Source organism: Herpailurus yagouaroundi, unplaced genomic scaffold, assembly GCF_014898765.1.
Source record: "Herpailurus yagouaroundi ecotype Mexico unplaced genomic scaffold, PumYag 569, whole genome shotgun sequence".
NCBI classification, from domain to species: Eukaryota; Metazoa; Chordata; class Mammalia; order Carnivora; family Felidae; genus Herpailurus; species Herpailurus yagouaroundi.
Genome location: NW_024412786.1, coordinates 3,224,214 through 3,247,720, shown reverse-complemented (window position 1 = coordinate 3,247,720; position 23,507 = coordinate 3,224,214). Strand labels below are relative to the sequence as shown.

General features: G+C 57.1%; 3 protein-coding genes, 1 long non-coding RNA gene and 1 other non-coding gene across 9 annotated transcripts; 3 read left to right on the top strand and 2 right to left on the bottom strand.

Annotated features, from left to right (window-relative positions):
• Window positions 1-3,788: 3,788 nt before the first annotated feature.
• On the bottom strand, window positions 3,789-5,767 carry LOC121023892 (uncharacterized). Of its 2 annotated transcripts, XR_005787536.1 has the most exons (3): window positions 5,482-5,767; window positions 5,151-5,300; window positions 3,789-4,775 (listed from the first exon to the last, which is right to left on the bottom strand). It is a non-coding gene; the product is annotated as an uncharacterized LOC121023892 (long non-coding RNA). The 2 variants fall into 2 exon arrangements; XR_005787535.1 differs by having other exon boundaries at window positions 5,151-5,767.
• TRNAS-GCU (transfer RNA serine (anticodon GCU)) lies at window positions 5,349-5,430 on the bottom strand. Its single transcript has one exon. It is a non-coding gene; the product is annotated as a tRNA-Ser (tRNA).
• Window positions 5,768-5,882: 115 nt separating the features above from the next.
• Window positions 5,883-8,157, top strand: B4GAT1 (beta-1,4-glucuronyltransferase 1). The gene is made up of 2 exons (XM_040466095.1): window positions 5,883-7,052; window positions 7,298-8,157. The coding sequence occupies exons 1-2, from the start codon at window positions 5,997-5,999 to the stop codon at window positions 7,487-7,489; spliced, it is 1,248 nt and encodes a 415-aa protein (XP_040322029.1). The 5' UTR covers window positions 5,883-5,996; the 3' UTR covers window positions 7,490-8,157.
• Window positions 8,158-8,451: 294 nt separating this feature from the next.
• Window positions 8,452-15,707, top strand: BRMS1 (BRMS1 transcriptional repressor and anoikis regulator). Of its 4 annotated transcripts, none has more exons than XM_040466098.1 (11): window positions 8,452-8,559; window positions 9,949-10,255; window positions 11,322-11,467; window positions 11,542-11,632; window positions 11,798-11,925; window positions 12,086-12,165; window positions 12,280-12,343; window positions 12,925-13,017; window positions 14,189-14,253; window positions 14,703-14,742; window positions 15,150-15,707. In XM_040466098.1, the coding sequence occupies exons 3-11, from the start codon at window positions 11,329-11,331 to the stop codon at window positions 15,155-15,157; spliced, it is 708 nt and encodes a 235-aa protein (XP_040322032.1). In that variant the 5' UTR covers window positions 8,452-8,559; window positions 9,949-10,255; window positions 11,322-11,328; the 3' UTR covers window positions 15,158-15,707. The 4 variants fall into 4 exon arrangements, with proteins under 4 accessions (XP_040322032.1, XP_040322030.1, XP_040322031.1 ...); XM_040466096.1 differs by having other exon boundaries at window positions 12,247-12,343; XM_040466097.1 differs by lacking the exon at window positions 9,949-10,255 and having other exon boundaries at window positions 12,247-12,343.
• Window positions 15,708-16,303: 596 nt separating this feature from the next.
• On the top strand, window positions 16,304-21,650 carry RIN1 (Ras and Rab interactor 1). The gene is made up of 10 exons (XM_040466092.1): window positions 16,304-16,817; window positions 16,951-17,131; window positions 17,230-17,344; window positions 17,444-17,516; window positions 17,661-17,752; window positions 17,910-18,653; window positions 18,881-19,186; window positions 19,497-19,628; window positions 19,767-19,918; window positions 20,898-21,650. The coding sequence occupies exons 1-10, from the start codon at window positions 16,732-16,734 to the stop codon at window positions 21,390-21,392; spliced, it is 2,376 nt and encodes a 791-aa protein (XP_040322026.1). The 5' UTR covers window positions 16,304-16,731; the 3' UTR covers window positions 21,393-21,650.
• Window positions 21,651-23,507: the final 1,857 nt, after the last annotated feature.

Below are 23,507 nucleotides of genomic sequence, written 5' to 3'. Positions count from 1 at the left end.
AGAGGCTGTTAGATGGATTAAAAATGATTTAACCAGGGGCGCCTGGGTAGCTCAGTCAGCTAAGCGTCCGACTTCAGCTCAGGTCATGATCTTGTGGTTCATGAGTTCAAGCCCCGCATCAGGCTCTGTGCTGACAGCTCAGGGCCTGGAGCCTGATTCGGATTCTGTGCGTCTCTCTCTCAGCCCCTCCCCACTCCCCCCCCCCGCTCTCAAAAATAAACATTAAAAAATGATTTAGCCATATGCTGTCTATGCGGTCTACCAGAAACTCACTTTAAAAAAAAAAAAAAAAAAAAGAAACTCACTTGAGAGCAAAAAATACAAATAGGCTGAAAATGAAAGAGTGGGGAAAGTTATTCCATGCAAATAGTAATCAAAAGGCAGCAAGGGTGAATGTACTAATATCAGACAAAGTAGACTTTACATCAAGAATTATTTAAGACACAAAGGAAGATGTTACGTATTCATAAAAGGGTAACTCCATCAAGAAGGTATAATAATTATAAACATACACACCTAACAACAAAATCCTAAAGGAATATGAAGCAAAAATGGACAAATTTGAAGGAGAAATACGCACTTCTACAAGAGTAGTTGGAGATGTCAGTGCCCCACTTTCAATGAAGCACAGAACAACCAGACAGAAGATCGACACAGGACCTGAGCACACCGTAAACTAGTGAGGCCAAACCGACACACACAGAACACTCACCTACAAACACCAGAATGGACCTCCTTCTCCCAGGATAGATCATAAATTAGGTCACCAAACAAAACTGCAATAAATTTTAAAAGGTGGAAATCCTGCAAAGTATCATTTCCAATCACAATGGAATGAAACTAGAAATCAATAAACAAAAAGTAGACACTTCACAAATGTGTGCAAATTACACAACAGACTCTGAACTACTGGGTTAAAAAAGAAGTCAAAAGATATGGAAGCAGCCCAAGTATCCATCGACGGATGAATGGATAAAACAGATGTGGGTAAAACAGATAAAACAGATGTGAGGGGCGCCTGGGTGGCTCAGTCGGTTAAGCGTCCAACTTCGGCTCAGGTCGTGATCTCATGGCTCATGAGTTCAATCCCTGAGTCGGGCTCTGTGCTGACAGTGAGGAGCCTGAAGCCTGCTTCCGATTCTGTGTCTCCCTCTCTCTCTGCCCCTCCCCTCACTTGTGCTCTGTCTCTCTCAAAAATAAACATTTTTAAAAATGGAAAAAAAAAAAAGATGTGAGACACATACACACATAGTGGAATATTACTCAGCCATAAAAAAGAATAAGATCTTGCCATTTACAATTGAAGGACCTAGAAGGCATTATACTAAGTGAAGTAAGTCTGACAGAGAAAAACAAATACCATATGATTTCACCCACTCATGTGGAATCTGAAAAACAAAACAAACAAAAAGCAGAAACAGACCCATAAATACAGAAAACAAACTGTTGGGGTGCCAGAGGAGAAGGGGCTGGGAGGACGGGTGGAACAGGCAAAGGGTATGAACAGGTACAAACTTCCAGTTATAAAACAAAGAAGTCACAGAGATGAAAAGTAGCACATAGGGAATACAGTCAGTAATGTTGGTATAACGTTGTGTGGTGACAGGTGGGATGTGGTGAGCACTGAGGACGATGTGGAACTGTAGAATCACTAGGTTGTATGCCTGGAACTAACATTACATTGTATGTCAACTATACTGCAATACTTTGGGGAAAAAAAAGAATCTATACAATGTATACTATATTCTACGATTAGCTTGCAATTGTTTTGCTGTAAAAAAATAAAAGAACTACCTTGAAAATCCCCCATCAAAGGAAAGGAAAGGAAAGGAAAGGAAGGAAGAAGGGACAAATCAAAAGACCAACTAGAAAATGCTTCGAGACAAAAGAAAATGAAAACACAACACACTGAAATTTATGGGATGCGGCCGGAGCAATGCTGAGAGGAAATCTATACCTGTAAATGCCTACATTAAAATGGAAGAAGGGGGTGTCTGACCAGCTCAGTGGGTGGAGTGTGAGGTTCTTGATATCCGGGTCCTGAAAAAAAAGGAAAGGTCTCAAATCACTGACCTAACTTTACACCTCAATGAACTGGAAAAAGAAGAGCAAATTAAGCCCAGAGCTAACAGAAAGAAGGAGATGATAAATAATTAGGGTGGAGGGCAGAAAAACAAAAGAGGAAATCAATGAAACAAAGTTGGTTCTTTGAAACAATCAACAAAATTGACAAAGTTTTGACTAGACTACCAAGAAAAAGAGAAAGTGGACCTTCAAACTGTTGAAATCAGAAAGGAAAGTGGGTCCATTACTATTGATTGTCCAGAAATAAAAAGGATTTTAAGAGAATACTGTGTTGTACACCAACAAACAAGAAACCTAGATGAAATTAACGAATTCTAGAAACACACAAATTACCAAAACCGATTAAAGAAGAAATAGCAAGTCTGAACATACTTATAACAAGTAACAAGATTGAATCAGTAATCAGAAATGTACCAACAAAGAAAATTCCAGGACCGGATGACTTCACAGGCTAATTCTACCAATCATTTAAAGAATGGACAAACACCAATCCTCTCAAACCCTTCCAAAAAATACAAGAGCGGAGAAACACTTCTTAACTCATTCATTCTATGAGACCAGTACCACCCTGATGCCAAAGCCAGATAAAGACATCATAAGAAAACTTAATAACCAATATCCATTATGAATATACATGTAAAAATCTCAACAAAATGCTAGCAAACAGCACCCGTAGCTCATCAACGGGATTATATACCATGACCCAGCATGATCCCCTCCAGAATGCAAGGTGGTTCGACATAAAAAGACCACTTAATGTAATACACCACGTTAATAGAGGGAAGGGGGAAAAACACAAGATCATCTCAACTGATACAGAAAAAAACACGTGACAAAACCCCACACCCTTTCAAGATAAAAGCACTCAACAAACAAGGAATAGATGGGAACTTATGAAAAATCCACACCTCGTGTCATATTCAATGTTTAAAGACTGAAAGCCTCTCCCAAAGATCAGGGAAAAGCCCGCTTTTATCATTTCATCTTTTCAATGTTGCACTGGAAGCTCTAACTCCGGCAATTTGGCAAGAAAGAGAAATAAAACGCATCCAAATTAGAAAGGAAGAAGCAAAACTATCCATATTCACAGATGATATAACACACACATATACAGAAAAAAAAATTCTGAAAAATATACATGCAACACACACACACACACACACACACACACACACACACACTTACAGCAGCTAATGAATAAATTTAGGGGCGTCTGGGTGGCTCAGCCGTGCTGACAGCTCAGAGCCTGGAGTCTGCTTCAGATTCTGTGTCTCCCTCTCTCTCTGCCCCTCCCCTGCTTGTGCTCTCTCTCTCTCTCTCTTTCAAAAATCAACATTAAAAAAATAATTCGGCAAAATTAGAAGATTCAAGAGGAACACACAAAATTCAGTTGTATTTCTATACATACGATTCTGACACCAATTCTGATGTGTGGGTTTTCCCCCCACACCAAGCAATTCTCTGACACCAGCTGAGTGTCCTACAATGCAACTCAATTCTGACACCGTCTACCTGGAAACAGCATCAGATCCCACAGCCGACTGGCTCAGCCCCACCAGACCGCCCGCCCTTCAGATGCCAGTTGGAAGTCCGGGTTGTCACCCGTGCTCCTGACCAACTGGCTGTCAATCAGAGGTTCCAGCAGCCCCTTCAGTGGATCTGATTAATTTGCTAGAGCAAATCACAGCCGTCGGAGAAATAGATCACTCGCTGGTTTACAGGTTTATTACAAAGGGATATATAAATCAGGAATGGCCAGAGGGAAGAGACGCAGAGAGTAAGGTATGTGGAAAGCAGACCCCTTATTAATGGTTTTCAACTCTGGTCTTTGACTCTCTCATGCTCTGCTCCATCACAGACAGCGTGTCTCCCCAGCCAGGCCTTTCCGCCCACAATAGCAGTCTGTAGGCCTTCCTCTGGGTTTTCTGTGTGGTTTTCCTTGATCTTGACGCCTCAGTGAGGCCCAGTCGCTACTTTTCAGTCTCCCCTTATGCCAAGGCCACTGGGGACACTTCAGAAGCTTCCTATTCACTCATTCAACAAACACAGATTGCTGCCTGCTATGTGGCTAGCACTGTAGGGCGGGGGAGGTGGAAGGTACTGGGAGCAGATGCCTGGGCAGATCTTCAGTGGAGGTGGTATGATGTGAGCGCTGCAGATGAAAGTCAAATGCTCAAAGGGCCAGGGTGAGTAGTGAAGGGGCAGGGTTGAGCCTCTAGCAAAGAGAAAACTATTTGCAAAAGGTGAGCTACTCTTACCTTCTGGTTGATTGTCACCCTGTGGAAATGCACGCCTGGAATTGCCGGATCTTTTGGAATTTAAAACAGAAGTTGGCGGTGGGGATTTTCCGTGAAATCTTCTGATTCACCAAGGTTAACAACTAACGTGATTCAAACGGTTGTTTTCAACACCGAGCAGGTCAAAAAAGACCCTAACAGCACCAAATCTGACGTCTGAGCCTTCGGTTTGCAAGGCTTGTGCTAAAAGGATCTGCACATTCATATCTCCTCTCTCCCAGTACAGGTCACCAGTGAAAACCTTCAAAGATAGTACCTGTCGAGCGTCCTGCAAGGCCCTATCAGGGGTACCTAACACAGCCCCTGGTGTGGAGCAGGTGCTCAGCAGGTGTTACTGCTGGGGTTGCAGAATATAGGTCCCCTGGTCCTCTTCAATTCAACAGCCTTGGCTTCCTACTGCCTGTAGAGAGGAGGGCAAACCTTGTCCTGGCAATTGGAGGCCCTCCTTAGTCTGCCCCAAAGCTGCTTCCCCAAGATTCACAAAGCACGAACAGTTATTACATATCATTGATTTAGCAGTCGAAGTACCTGCCCTTCCCCACAGCCTTTCCTCTTCTGAACAGTCCATGGATCAATTATTTCACAAACACGTATTAAGCGCCTTCTGTATACGTTAGCTACGGTTAGAATATTGTAGGTCTCCTGCTTAAACTGTGTTGGGGAGGAGGGGAGAGGTGTGTGGACACATGGCGTCCGCTCTGGGAGAATTGCTAGCGGGAGGGGAATCAGTGGGCCGAAAAGAGTAATAATTTAAGTGATCAAACTCACCACTTCCAAATTCCACTACTTTGGACACTAGGGTGGCACCTCCCGAGGGGCCTCTCTAATTACTGCAGATGACACAGTGGTCACAAGTCTGGCATCAGCCAGAACTCCAATTCGGGTCTTCTGGGTGCCACTGAACCTCTGGCCCCTTTCCTATAGGAAAGCAGAAAAGTACACCCCTCACGCCGTGTAAAACGCGACCGACGAGGATGGGATTCGAACCCACGCGTGCAAAGCACAATGGATTAGCAGTCCATCGCCTTAACCACTCGGCCACCTCGTCCCACGTAGGGCGCCTCGTTCCACACACCCTTATCTCTCATCTCTTCCGCACCTTCCGAGCCCCCAGCATCCATTCTTCAGTGTGGATTTCGCAGGAGCTGGTGGAGGGAGAGAAGGCGGAAAGAAAGGGGCTTTTTGTGTTCCTTCCCGCCCGCCGCAGCCGCGAACCCGCGCCATCCTTCACCAAGCTGCAACCGAGCTCTGCCACGGTTTCCCTCCCTAAGGCGGGGGCGAGCGCGCCGGGGTTTCAGGACGCGCCTGGTCCAGGGGGTCGCGCACTGACCCGGAGGGAGGGGTGCATACCCCTGGGAACCCGGCAGGCGCGGCCGCGGGCACTTTCAGGGTTTGCAAAGCGCGGCGCGGCGGCGGATGCAGTAGCTCCTCCTCGCGCGCAGGGGGCGAGCTGGCGCACCCCGAGCCCCTCTCGGGAGGGGATGCTACGCCGGGCTCGGCTCGCCTCGGCTCGCTTCGGCTGCGCTCGGCAGGCTGCGGTAAATCCGGGCTTGCGGCGGCTGGCAAAGGCTGCGGCCCGGTGGTCCCTGCTGCGCGCTCGGAGCCCCGAGAGCCATGCAGATGTCCTACGCCATCCGGTGCGCCTTCTACCAGCTGCTTCTGGCCGCGCTAATGCTGGTGGCGATGCTGCAGCTGCTCTACCTGTCGCTGCTGTCCGGGCTGCACGGGCAGGAGGAGCAAGACCAGTATTTCGAGTTCTTTCCCCCGTCCCCGCGGTCCGTGGACCAGGTCAAGGCGCAGCTCCGTACCGCTCTGGCCTCTGGAGGCGTCCTGGACGCCAGTGGCGACTACCGAGTCTACAGGGGCCTCCTGAAGACCACCATGGACCCCAATGATGTGATCCTGGCCACGCATGCCAGCGTAGACAACCTGCTGCACCTGTCGGGCCTGTTGGAGCGCTGGGAGGGCCCGCTCTCCGTGTCGGTGTTCGCGGCCACCAAGGAGGAGGCGCAACTAGCCACGGTGCTGACCTACGCGCTGAGCAGCCACTGCCCTGATATGCGCGCCAGGGTGGCCATGCACCTTGTGTGCCCCTCGCGCTATGAGGCCGCTGTGCCCGATCCCCGGGAACCGGGGGAGTTTGCCCTGCTGCGGTCCTGCCAGGAGGTCTTTGACAAGCTAGCCAGGGTGGCCCAGCCCGGGATCAATTATGCGCTGGGCACCAATGTCTCCTACCCCAATAATCTGCTGAGGAATCTGGCCCGTGAGGGGGCCAACTATGCCCTGGTAATCGACGTGGACATGGTGCCCAGCGAGGGGCTATGGAGAGGCCTGAGGGAAATGTTGGATCAGAGCAAGCAGTGGGCGGGCACAGCGCTGGTGGTGCCTGCCTTTGAGATCCGCCGAGCACGCCGCATGCCCACGAACAAGAACGAGCTGTTGCAGCTCTATCAAGTAGGCGAGGTGCGGCCCTTCTATTATGGGCTGTGCACGCCCTGCCAGGCGCCCACCAACTACTCCCGCTGGGTCAACCTGCCGGAAGAGACCTTGCTGAGGCCTGCCTATGTGGTTCCCTGGCAGGACCCCTGGGAACCATTCTACGTGGCCGGAGGCAAGGTGCCCACTTTCGACGAGCGCTTTCGGCAGTACGGCTTCAATCGCATCAGCCAGGTGCCCAAAAGGGAGAGGGCAGGGGAAAGGGGGTAGGAGGAATGGCGGGCTCTGGGAGCTATGAGTAGTCCTGGATGGAAAAGAGCCAATGAGGAAGGACAGTCATAGTTCAGGAGGTGGCTGGATGGTGTGGAAGATCCAGGATGCCTCCAGAGGAGTGGGGATGCTGGAGAGAGGCTTTAGGGATGTCAGTCTTGGCCCTAGAAATGTCATCCAACTTCGCTGACCTGTCTCTCCCCCAACAGGCCTGTGAGCTGCACGTGGCAGGATTTGATTTCGAGGTGCTGAACGAAGGTTTCCTGGTTCATAAGGGCTTCAAGGAAGCTTTGAAGTTCCATCCCCAAAAGGAGGCCGAAAATCAGCACAATAAGATCCTTTATCGCCAGTTCAAACAGGAGTTGAAGGCCAAGTACCCCGACTCCCCTCGTCACTGCTGAGCCCTTCCCTCCCCTAGTCCGAGAAGTCTCAGCCTCTTCCCTCCTTAGGCCGTCCCTCAGGCCTGACAGGGGTAAGAAATGTCACTCCACTTTACGGTGGTAGCTGTGGTGTTGGAACACTGGACTTGAATATGGGGTGCTGGGATCAAGTCCTAGCTTTACCACTAACTAGCTGTGTGGCCTTGAGCAAATCCCATTTCCTCTCTGAGCCTCAGTTATCCCATCTGTAAAAAGGGAGGTGAAAAATACCTACCTCACAGAACTGTTGGGAGGCTCAGATGAGATGCTACATGTGAAAACATTCTGTAAGCTTCGTACAAATGTGAAGTATTATTAATATTATTACAGTATTATTGTTGTTATTATTATTAACAATCTTGGGTGGGTGGGCAGTAGGAGAGCAAAGAGTATGAACAGGGCAGAACTGGGAAGTCGGAGGACTTAACAAAATGAACTTTTTGGAAAGAAATCAGATGGAGGCGTTGGATTTACTTCTTAGCTTTCGGGCAGAAGCCTACACCTCCTGGTTCTTCCAGGCCTCCGCCTTCAGGAGCTCTGGAGAAAGGAAGAGTCTGCAGGTTCCGTGCCAGATCTGTACCCTCGAACAGGCTGGGCTGGGCTATTTGCCTACCGATGACCATATGTAAATAAATGAGTGTTCACACCTACAGCTGGCTCCGTTACTCTCCCGAACCTGGCGTGCAGGGGGTGGGGTCGCCGGTTCTTCCCTTTCACGCGAGGGGCGGGGGCACCGGGGAAGGAGGTCGCTGCGGACCGAGGGGCGCGGACAGCGGGGCAAGAAAACCACAAGGGCCTTCTCCACCAGCCGTAGGCCAGCGCCAATTTCGGCCGGTTGCTATGGAGACCGGCCCCGCGGTATCCCAGCATGCCTCGCCCCCAGCTGCCCAAATGTGAGCTCGGCGACGGGCGCCTCCTGATCGCGTACACGGAAGTGCGGCGGGCCCCGCCTCCCGGGGAAGAGGCAAGGGCGCGACGCTTCCGGGAGCCCGGCGGCCGCGGGCACCTCTTAGGGAGTTTCAGGCGTCAACCCGGAGGCCCCACTCGCCGCGGTGCGTAACGCTGCTCATGGCACCTGGTTCGGCCCCTCTGGCCAGTGGGTCGGAGCTAGCCCAGTCAGGGCGGAAGCGGGGACCTAACCGGCCGGACGCGTGCGGCGCCGCGGGGCCGCAGCTGGCCGCCGAAGAGCCAGTGATTGCCCCGCCCGCGGCGCCGGCGCAGACGGGAATGGAACCGGGCGGGAGGGTCCTGGCGCGCCGCGCCGCGCAGGGTGTGGGTTGGCTTCCTCGAGGGAGAAGAATCGGTCTTCTGTAGAGGCCTGCCCTCGGAATGCTTGCTCACTTTCTAAAAATATAAATTGAGTGTGCCCAGCGCCTTACAAGTTTCCTTTCCGCCCCTTTTCCCTTGCAATCTCTACAACACTCAGAATGGCGAGGGTTACCCTCTTTTTGCACCAGGGTAAGGAGGGGAGGTTGTGATTAAATTGGCTCACTCGTTAGAATCAGAGACCGCTGGAGACAAAGTAAACGTATACATTTAACAATGAAGACGGATTGCAAAATTTGGGAACTGCAGGAACTGGGGCTTGACAATGGGAAAGATGAGGCTGGTTTGGAGAACTGAGGGTTTTCAGGTCAGGTTCAGATCATTTGTGAAATCTTTGAGGAATGTGACTAAACCGTCCTGTGAGCCAGTTGTTTTACAGAACTGGAATTGGTGTCGAGGAAAGCGAACAGTACCTGGTGGGTTTGCTACCACTACAGGGCCCTGGGGCGACCAAGAAATAAATGCCTGCCCTGAAAGAGTGTGCTTTGTTTAATTTTTTTTTAATGTTTCTTTCTGAGAGAGAGAACGCGAGCGAGCTTGAGCGGGGGAGGGGCAGAGAGAGGGAGAGGGAGACAGAATCTGAAGCCGGTTCCAGGCTCTGAGCTCTCAGCATAGAGCTGGAAGAGGGGCTTGAACTCACAAACCGCCAGATCATGACCTGAGCCGAAGTCAGTCGCTCAACTGACTGAGCCACCCAGGCGCCCCAAGAGTGTGCTTTGTTTAGTTTGTATTCGCACATGCTCTAGCCGTGAAGTGAGTAAGTACTATGCCGGATGAATAAGGTACATGTGCATCCCTGCCCTGGTGAGGCTTACAGCCTGGTTGGGCAAACGTGAAAATGGGCAGGGAGGACACGTAAATAAATAGGGCTTCCCGGAGGGAGTGGCGTCTACGTGCATGTAAAGGACTACAAAGCCGTGCCCGGGGAAGTGGGAAGAACATCACCAAATAGAAGCCTCCAGTGGGCAGAGAGATTATATGTTGAGAGGACTATTCAGTCTTCCTCGTAGGTGACCTCTTGGCAGCATTGTTACCGCTCCTTCCTCCTAAAATTCTTTCTCCCATGACTGAATTTTTCCTCTTCCGCCTCTTGCTAATTTCCTTCTCCTTTGCAGGGGTTTCATCATCTGTCCCTTTGGTGACCCTGGGAGTTCCATCATGGACCTCTTCTCCACACATTCTGCCCTGCTGGTCGCACCCTCTCCCAAGGCCTGAAGAACTCACTATATGCTGATGACCATCACATCTCTGCAGCCCAGACTTCTCTCTGAGGCTTACACTCCTCTGCCCCCCACCCTGCCCTTTCTCTCGTTTTGGGGTCTCTGTACATGCTATTCGGTCTGCTTGGAAAGTTCCCTCCCCAGCCATCCCAGCTCATCTGTCTGCAAGCCCTCCCTGCTGATGCAGCAAGGATCTTCCTCTGTAAGCCCTCACCGTTGGAGCCAGCTCCAGGTTCCAGTTAGATGGCTCTGCCATATGCCCCCCTCCCCAGTCTTAACTCTTCTCACACCACAGTACATTTCCACTTCTCTGCCTCTCTCCCAGGAACCTGTAAACTTGAGGTCTATCTCAAGTTGTGTATTTGCTTCGTTGAGCACAGCGTCTGCCGCACTGTCTGACGGTACCTGGCGTATATTAGACCTTTAGTAAATACCAGATGAGTATCTAAAAGAAGGAATGATTAATAGTGTTCATTCTTGCTGAGAAGTCAACTAAGATAAGCACTAAAAAATACTGGCACTGGGCACAAGGAGGTTGTCGCTTAAGGCCACATGATTCGCCTCAGCCGAGGGCGATGCATAGAGAAATGGAATGGAACACCCTGGGGATTCAAGAGTAGGAACAGCCAGAGCCTTGAAGAGTGTAGCTGTGAAGTGGGAGATGGGGAGCGGTTAAGTGGAATGGGGCAAGGTCTTGTGTTTCTGCTGTTTCTAAATGGTGGGGGGGGGGGGGTAGCACTGATCACACCTGAAGTTTCCTGGGAAGGAGCCGTCAAGAGGGAGAGCTGCAGGAGCAATGGAGATGGGGACGCTGTTAGCATGAGGCTCCAGAGGAAGCAGAAGGACGTGGGCTTTGACCCAGAGCACAGTGAGAGGACAAGAGGATTGCAGAATGTTCTCCAAAAGAAAAGTGAGGTCACTCCAGGCAGAGGGATCAGCAGGAAGGCGTGAAGAGGAGGAAGGAATGGTGTACTTAACGACTGACCCTTAGATAGTGGGGTGAGGAAAATGGACCAGTGCAGTCACAAGTTTGGGCCCAGTCCCAGAGGCAGTGGGGAACCCATCGGTGTTTCCCATCTTCTGGACCATCCCCTTGGCCGGCATTCCGCAGACTGGGATCGCCAACAGTGTCCAAGGATGTGAGCGTTTCCACGGCTCCAAGGCTTCTGGGAGATGTGCAGACTGGGCTTGGTTCGACTCCCGGCAGGGCCAGTCTCCTGCTTGGAACTAAGGGCAGTGGCAAGTGATGGCTCCCCTCCTTCTCCCAGAGCCCAGATGCCCGTGCAGCCTCCAGGCAAAGACACAGAAGAGATGGAAGCAGAGGGTGATTCAGCCGCTGAGATGAATGGGGAGGAGGAAGAGAGCGAGGAGGAACGGAGCGGCAGCCAGACTGAGTCAGAGGAGGAGAGCTCAGGTGAGCCCCCACGGCATACACCCCGGTGCCCGCCCGCTCCTCCCCAGCCAGCCCTGACCGGCCTCTTGTCCCAGAGATGGACGATGAGGACTACGAGCGGCGTCGCGGCGAGTGCGTCAACGAGATGCTGGACCTGGAGAAGCAGTTCTCAGAGCTAAAGGAGAAGTGAGTGGAGGGCGCCCAGGGCTGGGTCTTCGGGAACCCGGGGTGAGGAGGCAGCGGGCCTGGTGCCGGGCAGGGGTGGCCGAGGGCCTCACGCGCGGGGCCTGCCACGGAGCAGGCGCTTGGCCTCGTGTTTGAGGGACAAACATGCTGCCTTTTACCCCCCAGGTTGTTCAGGGAACGGCTGAGTCAGCTGAGGGTGCGGCTGGAGGAAGTGGGGGCTGAGAGAGCGCCTGAATACACAGAGCCTCTGGGGGGGCTGCAGCGGAGCCTCAAGATCCGCATTCAGGTGGCAGGTCTGCGGGCTGTCCTGTGCTCTGGACCCCCTCCCTCCCCCTCTGCCAGAGCCCATGGTTCCCTTCTTTTCTCATCCCTGCCCAGCCCTGCTCCTGGCTCCCCTTTTTGCAGCCACGGGTCCCTGGCCAAGCGGGGCCTCCCATCTCCCTCCCCCTGCAGGGATCTACAAGGGCTTCTGCCTGGACGTGATCCGGAATAAGTACGAGTGTGAGCTGCAGGGAGCCAAGCAGCACCTGGAGGTGAATGGGGCTGGGCGCTGGGGGAGGCAAACGGAAGTGGCTGGGCCCTGCAGCCCTGCTGAGCGGCCCCACCCCTTCCAGAGTGAGAAGCTGCTGCTCTACGACACCCTGCAGGGGGAGCTGCAGGAGCGGATCCAGAGGCTGGAAGAGGACCGCCAGAGCCTGGACATCAGCTCTGGTGAGGCTGCCCTGGGCCCTGCTCTGTCCGTGCCCACCCCTTGGCGGGGCCTCCGCTGCCCTGCCCGCCCGAGGGGCGTGGAGGAGGACCTGCTTCTTGGGGTTACTGTGGGGACTAAGTGGAACCAGGCACAGAAAGGACCCGGCCCAGTGCCTGGTATAGAGTGGAGGCTCACAAAGTATGGGTCTCCGTACCCTCCTCGGCCCCTGCACTCTTTCCAGAACAGGAGGTGTCATTCTGACGCACCCACCCGTACAATAGCCACAGTCCCTTCTGCGTCCACAGCGCCTGTGTTCGTATGGGGTCCTAAAGAGGCCAGAATTGTCATTGTCCCACTATCCCCTAAACAGTTGAAGAAACCGGGCTCACCAAAGTGCACAGACCTCTCTCCCTGGCCTGCACAGCTGTGCCATCTGGGCCTGAGCTCAGCTTCCAAGCCCCGGGCGAGGGTGCCCTCCACCGCCGCGGGAGGCAGAGGAGGGGTCAGGGACGGCCTGGCTCGCATGAAAGGCCCAGGCTACAAGGGTAGGGTGCCCCAGGGGCTCCAGCGCCTCGCTCCTAACTCAGGGTCTGGGGCACAGAGTGGTGGGATGACAGACTCCATGCCGGAAGCAGTGCAAAGACTTGGGATTCTCTGCCGCCCAGCAAGAGGAAGAAGGCGCCTCTCGTTTCTGGTATCCTTCCACCCACGAGCACCCAAACTGGGCAGGACGTCCAGACTGGGGGAGGGGGTGGAGGACACGGAGGACAGAGTCAGACTAGACGCATTTATGGTCACTTGGCCTCACGTAGCCCTGTCCAGGCAAATCCAACCGTCAGGGAGTTTCTGTGGGGCCCTGGGTCTCTCCTGGGCTGTATGGACCCTAGAGACACAGGAGCGTCCATTCAGTGACTCCCCATAACTTCTTTGGAGGCCCTTCTGGCTTTCCCACAACGTCCCATCCCAGACGGGTCCCAGACTGTCCCACCACCCCACCCACCCCCACTTTCCTCCCTCGGGATGCCTTGCTGCCCATCTCTGCCCCTCCGGTGCTTGTCTCACATGTTACCTCCTCTGTGAAGCCTCTCCTGGTTCCCCCCCCCCCCCGCCGCCTCCCCAGTGGCTATGGCTTCTCTCTCCTCTGCACCCCCGTGGCCTAAACTGGGGGCACCCGCATCCCATATAGGAATAGTTGCCTGTCACCTTAGGCATGAGCCCTTTCAGCCCAGGGTCTGCTGAGCCTCTTCCCTCCTGACGTCGTCCAGCACAGACTTGAATGGAATTCTCATGCCCTTGTCTCCACACCGGGTGTTTCCGCGGCCTCAGGTTCTCGGGGCGCTGGCTGCCTGGTGATGGCAGGCAGTCCAGGCAGGGAGGGAGGAGACAGGGCTGCAAGGCCTTGACGGGTGAATGGAGGTGAGGGCATGCAGATATCAGGTACAGAGGACAGAGCGGATGGTCCCCAGAGGGGAGCGTGAGACCAAGGGAGGATCACTTCCACGATGGAAGAGACTGGAGTGTATGTGTAGAAGGGGCCGGATGAGGGGTCAGAACAGAAGGAGCAAGGTCCCTGAGTGGGTGGAATGGGTGTTGGACTGCTGACCTTTAAACTGGAGAGAGGAGGTGAGGGGGAGCCAAGGGTAGGTAGGGGTGTGGCTCCGTACCCCCCATAGGCCCCACCCCAAGAACCTGGGAACCAAGAGGTAGGAGGTGGAGCCTGCTTTCTAACTCTGGTCCTGAGCCCCTCCCCACTGTGGTGCCACCTCCCCCAAGTGTTGGAGCTCCCGGGCAGAGGGGCAGAGGGGCAGAGGCCTGTTGCCTACCCCCTCCACTGGGCTTCCTGCTTTCCTTGACCCCCGCTGCAGGTCCTTACATCGTGTACATGCTGCAGGAGATTGACATCCTGGAGGACTGGACAGCTATCAAAAAGGTGGGGCCGGCACCCCCTGCTTTGGTCTTGCAGGCTCACCACACGTGGGCTTCCTGAGGGCCTGAGAGCTCTGCTCGTCCCTCGGCACCTCCTGCCTTCAGCCCAGGTCCCCTGGCATCGCTGTCAGCTCACAGGCCCCCCTTTGCCTGAGGCTTCCCTGCAAGAGGGACCTTTTAGTCTGTGTCTGCCCCTTCCTCCTTCCAGGGCAGGTTTTGATGGGATAGGGGGAAGGGAGGGAGGGAAGGCGGGAAGGCAGCCGGGCTGGCCTGGCCTCTGACTGGGAGACCACATCACAGCCTTGCCTAGAAAGGGTCCTCCGCTCCCCACCCGTGTGGATGCAGCACTGACCCCGCCGCCTCCCCCGCCCCCCCCGGAGGCTGATGTGGAGGAGGGCACTTGCCAAGCTGGAGGCAGACTCTCAAGGGGGGCTCTTCTTCTCACCCACCCAGGCTAGGGCGGCTGTGTCCCCTCAGAAGAGAAAAGCAGATGGTAAGAACCACAGGAGCTGCTCTGCCTCCTGCCGCCCCCCTCCCCCAGCCCAGCCTCCTAGAAAGGAGCCCAGAAAGAGGCAGTGCTTGTGTCAGATCAGTGGCCCCAGTTAGAGCGATCTGGGTCTGAGGGCACTTTGGGAGTTTGGGGAGCAGGAGCCAGGGTGGGGGTGGGGAAGCTCTAGGTCGATGGGGCTAGGGGATGGAGCCCCCCACAACCAGGACTGGTCAGGGAGGGCTGGAATGCTGAGCCCCAGCAGTGGGGTGGCCCTGGTGGGCCCATGGCCGTAGAGCTGCCCTGGGCCAGACCGAGGCTGCTCCTCCCAGCCCCCCACAGGCGATGGTGCTCCTCCCTTTTTGGTTCACCTTTTCACCTGTGGCGATTTTCCCCCTCCCGCCTTCCCTCAGGACCTTGACCCTGCTGTTCAGGGCCAAGGGGCCCCTCAGAGCAGCTGGCAGCAACCCCAGGATTTGCATTTTCCTGCTGTGGGAAGGCGGACTGACAAACCCCTCAGGGTCTAGCCAGACAGCTCCCTGGTGCCGCTGCTGGGCCTTCCTCTCCAGCCACCACTGGTCTGGACTCCTCTGCCCTCCTCGGAGGCCTGCACAGCTGTGGCCCAGAGCTGCCCTAGCCAGGCAAGACTGTCTCCTCCGTCCCCAGTGAGCCCGCCGCCACCTTCCCCTCCCAAAGGTCAGCCTCCTCTGTGCCCTCCCAGACAAAGAAGATGTGGCTCATCTTAAGCCAAAGCAACATCCTCTCTGCTGACCTCGGACCAGTCACTGAGCCAGTGATCTGGGCCCCACTTCGTGGGATCTCTGACCCGGGAATTACATTTTGGGGGCCTGTCTCTCCTGGCTGTCGCTAGAGATGAGAAGGCTCCCCGAGTCTTCTCAAGGAGGTTCTTGGTATCTGTCTCCCAGATTTCAGGGACTGGAATTAAAACCTTTCCTGGGACTCTGCCATGACCTATGTGTGTCTGATTTATGCCTTGCAAGGGAATCAGGGCTCTCATGGGGGGAGCCTGAGTAGGGCAGTCTCTTCTGAGGTCCCTGGTACCTTCCTACAGCAGGAGCCTACCTGCTCTGAGTCGGGGTATAGAGAGGGTAAGGGGGTGGCTCTCCCACCATACCCTCCAGGAGTGGGGGACCAGGCCCTGGATGACCAGGGGCTCGTGAGCAAAGCCCAAAGCAACATGTGGCACAGGCAGACCACGTGTTCTGGGGTGGAGAAGGGGACCGTGTGCTCTGTGCTTGGAGACTGGGTCATGCCTGCACCTGCCCCAGTCACTTGGCAGATTGGTGAGGCAGGCTGGCCGGGCCTGTGTGCGTAGGAGGCAGCTGGCAGCACCGTGTGCTGACGACCTCACAACCAAACCCCCCCCCCCACCACCATTCAGCGCCGAGTGTTAGAACCACCCCCAGAACCTCAGTTAAGCAAAGGGGTTAGTTTCCATGGAGACACAGCATCCTTTCTCCATAGCAACCTGATATTCCAAAACCTAAGTTAGGCTGGGAGGATGAGTCATCTGTGACCAGCAGGGGGTGCTCTCCCACAGGGCTGACCCCAAGACCACGCACAGATGAGCAATTGACCACAGACTTAAAGGTGCCCCAAGGGCAAGACTTGGGCCTGTGGGGACCCAGAAGGGCCCAGCTTAACCCCTTCCCACCTGCCTGTGTGGTTTGGGGAGGCTGGTAAGGCTTCAGGATGCACTGTGCGGGGGTGGTGGCCCCGCAGCTGGGGCTCCTGGGGTGGCACTTCTACGGAGGGGGATGCCTGCCCCCTTAGGCTGGGCCCAGAACAAAGAGGAAGTGGGCACTGCCCAGGCTGAATGGACACACAAGAGTTAACTGGCGGGGCGTGACAGGGCGAACCGCCCTCAGGAAGTGTTACTCACCACCGGGAATGTGAGCGCGCTGTTGCCTTGGGGGCTGGATTCTCTTCCTGAGTCCTGGGAGAAACCGGGAGAAACCGAAGGAGCTCCCAGCCATGGAAACCCCTGGGGAGCCAGAAGCAGGCCCTCTCGGAGCCCCCAGCCTGTCCAACTTCGCACCTGGGCACCCGGAGAGAGAAAAGTTAGTGAAGTTGGAAGGGCAGCCCGGTGGGGCAGGGAGGGACGGCAGTCTGTCCCAGGGCAGAGAAGGAGGAAAGGGTCGGGCAAGGGTCCCACCCCCCGGACCCCTGCTCCAATCTGGTGACCACTCCTAGGCCAGCCCAGGACCCGCTCTACGACGTGCCTGGGGCCAGCGGGGGGCCGGCGGGTGGGCCCCAGCGGCCCGGGCGCACCGTGAGCCTGCGGGAGCGCTTGCTGCGCACACGGCCCGTGTGGCTGCAGCTCCGGGCCAACGCGGCGGCTGCACTGCACGTGCTGAGGACTGAGCCCCCGGGGGTGAGTCTGGCCCCTGACCCCAGGACTGGCCAGCGGAGGGTGGCGGGGAGAGAGGCTGGACACGGAGGTCCCGAGCCCCCGACCCCTGTCCCTTGCAGACGTTCCTGGTGCGGAAATCTAACACTCGTGGGTGCCAGGCCCTGTGCGTGAGGCTGCCCGAGGCCAGCGGCCCTTCGTTTGTCTCTAGCCACTACATCCAGGAGAGCCCTGGGGGTGAGCGGGACTGGCCTGGGGGGTAGGGGCTGGAAGCAGTCAGGGCAGGGCACGGGGGTGTTCCCCAGAAAACAACCACACTTCCCGTCCGTCTCTCAGGCGTCTCCTTGGAGGGCTCAGAGCTCACGTTCCCAGACCTGGTCCAGCTCATCTGTGCCTACTGCCATACCCGGTGAGCCTGGCCGCAGGGCGCCTGGTCTGCGTTGGTCCCTGCTCCCTGGGACATCCTGTCCTCCCAGCCCCTCCAGGTCCTGCTAGCCCCCAGAGCCCTGAACATCCCTCACCCCTGGCTTTCTGTTTCCCTCTCTGGCCTCAGGGACATCCTTCTCCTCCCACTCCAGCTCCCCAGAGCCATCTGCCAGGCAGCCACCCACAAGGAACTGGAAGCCATCTCCCATCTGGGCATCGGTAAGGGGTCCTCTGCTACCCATTGCACAGATGGACAAGCTGAGGCCAAGGGGGAAAGAGAAGGCACATGGGCACACAGCCTGAGCCTGTGCCTTTCCCTCGGTCAGGCACCCTCCCCAAGCCTCCCTGAGACCCCCAAATGCTTTCTCTTCCCTAGAGTTCTGGAGCTCCTCCCTCAATACCAAGGCTCAGCCGGGCCTGTCTGAAGGCCCGCTGCTGCCCCGGCTGAAGCCCCGGTCCCCGCAAGAGCTGGACCAGGGCACAGGAGCCGCCCTGTGCTTCTTCAATCCCCTGTTCCCAGGGGACCTGGGCCCCACCAAGCGGGAGAAATTCAAGAGGAGCTTCAAAGTACGCGTGTCCACGGAGACCTCCAGCCCTCTGTCTCCACCTGCCATGCCACCTCCCCCGGTCCCCGTGCTGCCGGGGGCAGCCCCCAACCAGACAGAAAGGTTACCCGCTCACCAGCTTCTGCGGAGGGAGAGCTCTGTGGGGTACCGTGTGCCAGGGAGTGCCAGCCCCAGCCTTCCACCCCTGCCCTCCCTCCAGGAGGTAGACTGTGGCTCCCCCAGCAGCTCAGAAGAAGAGGGGGCGCCAGGGTCCCGGGGAAGCCCAGCCACCTCACCCCGCCTGGGCCGCCGGCGGCGGCGGCCGCTGCTTCGGTCCATGAGCTCTGCCTTCTGCTCCCTGCTGGCCCCGGAGCGGCAGGTGGGCCGGGCAGCCGCGGCGCTGGTGGAGGACCGACACACGGCCGTCGGCCAGCTGGTGCAGGACCTGCTGACCCAGGTGCGGGCCGGCCCCGAGCCCCGGGAGCTGCAGGGTGTCCGAGAGGCACTGAGCCGGGCTCGGGCTATGCTGAGCGCAGAGCTGGGCCCTGAGAAGCTGCTGCCACCTGAGAGACTGGGTGAGACTCCGGCCCAGGCTTCACAGGCTCGGCCCACCTCCCCATTCATTCCAGCGCTACCCATTCCCCGCCTCTCCCCTGCTATTCTCCCACCTCCCCAGGTCTCCCCCTCCCTTTCGCCTCTCTTCCTCCCCGACTACACCCCCCCTCCCCCCCACCTCCGCCCTGGGACTCTGGCTCCCACTCGCACCCTCGTTCCCCTGACCCTGGCCGCCTCTCCCCCGCAGAACACATCTTGGAGAAGTCTCTGCATCGCTCCGTGCTCAAGCCTCTCAGGCCCATCCTGGCGGCCCGCCTGCGGCGCCGGCTTTCTGCCGACGGCTCCCTGGGCCGCCTGGCTGAGGGCCTCCGCCTGGCTCGGTCCCAGGGCCCCGGAGCCTTTGGGTCCCACCTGAGCCTGCCCTCCCCGGGAGAGATGGAGCAGGTGCGTCAGAAGCTGCTGCAGCTGCTCCGTGCCTACTCACCCAGTGCCCAGGTCAAGCGGCTCCTGCAGGCTTGCAAGCTGCTCTACACAGCCCTGAGGACCCAGGCCGGTAGGCCCCCTCCTACCACTCCCTGCCAGCCCCCTGCCGAGTGGGGGGGGGGGCGGGGAGGGGTGGTGGCGCAGAAATTCCAGAACAGCACAGGTGGGGGGATGGGTCCAACACTCCCATCTCACAGATGGTGCCACTGAGGCCCAGAGAGTAGAGCCTCCTCTCCACAGCCCCTATCGGTGGTTGCCATAGAGACCACATCACCCAAGGCCCGGCGGGTGGAGGGGAGGGTCACCGTATGAGGCAAGGCGTGGATACCGACCCTGGGACCCCAGAGGAGTCTGAAGCTTCCTCCTCTATCACCCCACAGGGGAGGGTGCAGGGGCAGACGCGTTCCTCCCGCTGCTGAGCCTCGTCCTGGCCCAGTGCGACCTTCCCGAGCTGCTGCTGGAGGCTGAGTACATGTCAGAGCTTCTGGAGCCCACCCTGCTCACCGGAGAGGGTGAGGGAGCCCCTCCTCGGGCCGCCTGCCTGTCTGTGGGGGGCCGGGATGCCTTAGGGGCCCCCCGAGTAGGTGGTGGGGTCTGGGGAAGGGTCACCCACCCTCAGCCTGAGCTACATTCTTCCCCTCGTGTCCCAGGTGGTTACTACCTGACCAGCCTCTCGGCCAGCCTGGCCCTGCTGAGTGGCCTGGACCAGGCCCACATGCTCCCCCTGAGCCCCTCCCAGGAGCTACAACGTTCCCTCAGCCTCTGGGAGCAGCGCCGCCTGCCTGCCACCCACAGCTTCCAGGTAACAGGGCCTCCATGTTGCCCACCCCCCCCCCACCGCCAAGCCCCCAGGGGGTGGGGGGTAGGGGTGGGGGGCAGGGGTGCCTGTTGGTTCTGGCACCTTCTTGCGCAGTCCCCTCCTTTTCCCAGTGAGACCCAGCAGGGGAAATTCTGGTCCTACGTCACCGTGCCGGAGAAACAGCACCCTGTGTGGACCCAATGTCAAAGCCTAGCCTTTCTAGACCGGGTGCATTCCATGTGCCGGCACCGTGCTCCATGCTCTAGGGGCTCAGCCCCGCAGCTTCATAGAAACTCTGAAGTTTCCATTATTAGGACCATTACTCTCTCCATTCTACAGATAAGGAAACAGACAAGACACGGGGAGGGAAAGGGACATGAGTGGCAAATTCAAGCCCCAAATCCTGTCTTCCAGCCCCCACATGGGGCTCTGGCCTTTCCTGGAGTCAGGCTCCCAGCCCATGCTCCCCTCACCTTCCCCTCCATCCAGTCAAGGGATCCTTCCTAGCCTTGGTTAAGAGTTTAGACGTTGTAGCCAGATCCTGGGTTCAAGTCTGGGCGGGCTCTGCTACTTTCTATTTGCAGGAGCGTGGGCAAGTTATGTCACCCCTTTGTGCCTCGATTTCTTTATCTATAAAATGAGGTCATGGTACTTACCTCGTGGGGTGGATGTCAGACTTAAATGAGTTCATGCAGGACGAGTGCTGAGGGCACCGAGTAGTAAGGTTGTTAGGCTCCCTGCAGGGGCGTGCGGGAGCCATCCTCCCGGCCTGCCCGCAGCTATGACCCACTAGCCAACACAGCTCTCTCCCTTCCTCAGAGCCCTGCTTGGAGCTCACCTTGTCCAAAAAGCTTCTGTCACTTGGTTCTACCGCTGGATCTATACCACCCAGTGAGGAGTCTGCACTGGGGGCCTCGAGCTCTGTGGGCAGATATATACCAGGCAGGATTGAGCTCTCGTTCTCGCTTCTCCTCCTGCACAGCACCTCCTCCGAGTGGCCTATCAGGACCCCAGCAGCGGCTGTACCTCCAAGACCCTGGCTGTGCCCCCAGGGGCCTCAGTTGCCACCCTGAACCAGCTCTGTGCCACGAAGTTCCGAGTGACCCAGCCTGACACATTCGGCCTCTTCCTGTACAGGGAACAGGGCTACCACCGCTTGTCTCCCGGAGCCCTGGTCCACAGGCTTCCCACAACCGGCTACCTCGTCTATCGCAAGGCCGAGCGGCCCGACACCCATGGGGCCGCACCTGGGGCTACAACAGAGAGGGACAGTGGGGAGCTGGAGGCAGGGGGCAGGGAGGAGGAGGAAGGGGGCCGGGGAGATGGGATCATCGAGGTCAAGGCCGCTCCTGGGGACAGCAGGGGAGAGTCTGAGACAACTGCCGAGAGGGTGCAGGGAAGCGTGGGCCAGGCCAGGGGGGGCCCTGCCCCACCGGGGGGACCAGAGGCTGAGGGAAGCAGAGCAGCAGAGGAGTAGCCGGGAGCGGCCAGAAGGGCCGTTTGGGACAGAAAACCCTGACCTTGCTGGGAAGGCCTTTCAGAGCCGCCATCAGCCCCACCCCTCTTAGCCGCCATCAGCCCCACCCCGGGCCGCTCCCGTGTCCGCCACCAGCTCTGTCTGATATTTGTCTCTGTGATCACACCTGCTGGGGTGGTCCCCAGACTGGCTGCAGCTGTAGCCCCAGAGCACCGGAATAAAGCGGAGGGGGGGGGTCTCCCCGCCGGAGGTCAGCCAGCCTGTAGTGGTCAGTGTGCCCGACCTCTGGCAAAGGAATGGGGCGCTACGCAGGCAGCCCTTCCAGGCTGGGGGCTTCAAGGCCCTGAAAGGCTTCACCTCCTCCGGGGAGCCCAGTCCAGCCCTAGCCTGCCTAGAGGGCCGGCAGCTCCCAGCTTCAGTGTCCTCACCTGCAGAGTGGAGGTGCCATTGCTGCCCTGCCTTCTCGCCGAGGTCCTGCGGGGGTCAAGTGGACGGTTTTGCTCCAAAGCAGAGCTCAGACTGGAGGCAAGGGGAGGGAGGGAGGTGGGATGTTAGCAGGACCCCCTCCAAGGGTCTGTTGTCTGCATTCACTGAAGGTTCTCGCCAGCGTGGGGGAGATCCTGGAGACCAGGCTCTGCCCAGAGAGCACCCAGGCCCCAGTCTTTCCTCAAGATGGGAGATCCTGCCAGTGCCCTTGCATCCCAGGGGTATTGGACAGGGGAAGTGGGCTTCTGAAATGGAGGCGGTGGGGGCGGGGGGTGCTCGGAAACCGTTTTCTCCGCACTTAACTCTTTTGGACCTCACAAGAGATTTCCCGGGAGGCTGGGCATGACTTATCCCACAGGGAGGCTTGGAAAAATGACTCCTAAGATATGGCACAGCAGCCAAACCAGGGTGTCCGGCTCCAACTACGCCCTCGATTGTAAAACACCGATAAATTGACCCTAAAGGCCCCACAGCCCCAAGGGGGTTCCAGAGCAGGGAGCAAATCCGAGCAAAGACAATGCCAGTAACGACCACCAGGGGGTGCGTGTGGCCCAGGAAGTGGCAGAGGGGGTAATTTAGAGGGGTGAGGACGTCTCAAGGGCTGCATACCCTTGCAGGCTCCGGGCAACCTGGGGACAATGCGGGGGCAGTCAGTGCAGGCTCCCTCGGAGTCCGGGATCTGGGTGAGACAAACTTCATAGGGATCACTCCCTGGGAAGGAACTGTCCCCTGCTGGAAGGACCCCAGCCAGTCTCTGGGCGCACTGCCTCAGGTGCTGAACAGGAAGGGACATCAGACCACCACGTGTGTCAGTCATGACAGCTGGAGGTAGAAATTCCGGACACTGGGATTTCGGACAATCCAGATACAGACGCCACCAGATCTGGGTGCAGGGCTCCCAAATTTCTCACTAGGCCATCGGCCACTCTACCCTCTCCACCCCCCACCCCCGCTCCAAGCTTCTTGCTGGTTGGGGGTCTCCCTCTTTTGTACACCCTCTCTCCCTGTCCCAAGCCCACCCCCAGTGCCTCGAACAGGGCTGGGCACCACAGAGGCACTCAATAAATGGGAAGCCAGGAGGTTAAGGGAGGGCCGGGTTCTGGGAACCAAACACAGGATGTCTCAAATTCAGTTCCAGAGGAAGACCTAGAACGGTTGCCAGGGGTGCTCAGAGAACCCCAGGGCCGGATGTGGAGCTCGTCTCACGGGAACTAGGACCGGCAGAGGCTTCTGAGCCCCTGCAAACCCTTCCTAATCCCTTCTGTGCTCAATCTCAATTCCTGGCTCTGGAAATTCAGCAACACCCCTAGCAGTGGCTCATCGGAGCACCGCCAGGCCCGGCCAGAGGGAAACAATGTGATCTGGCAATAACATCAGGCTGTGCGCTGGGATTCAGCCTCGCCCCGCCCTCATCCCTGCCTCCCACCTTTGGCCTTCTGGAAGAGGAAGTCACCCGAGAGGTGCCACACCTTGCCCGGCACCCACTGCTGCAGAGCAGGGCCAGACGTTCGGCTCCCAAGGAGCAGCTAAGTCATTTCCTCACTTGGAAATGTTGCTCTCGTCACCCCTAGAGTCACTGCAGCGCTCTTTGTGCGTTTATCGTCGGTCTTCCTCACTAGGCCAGAGCCA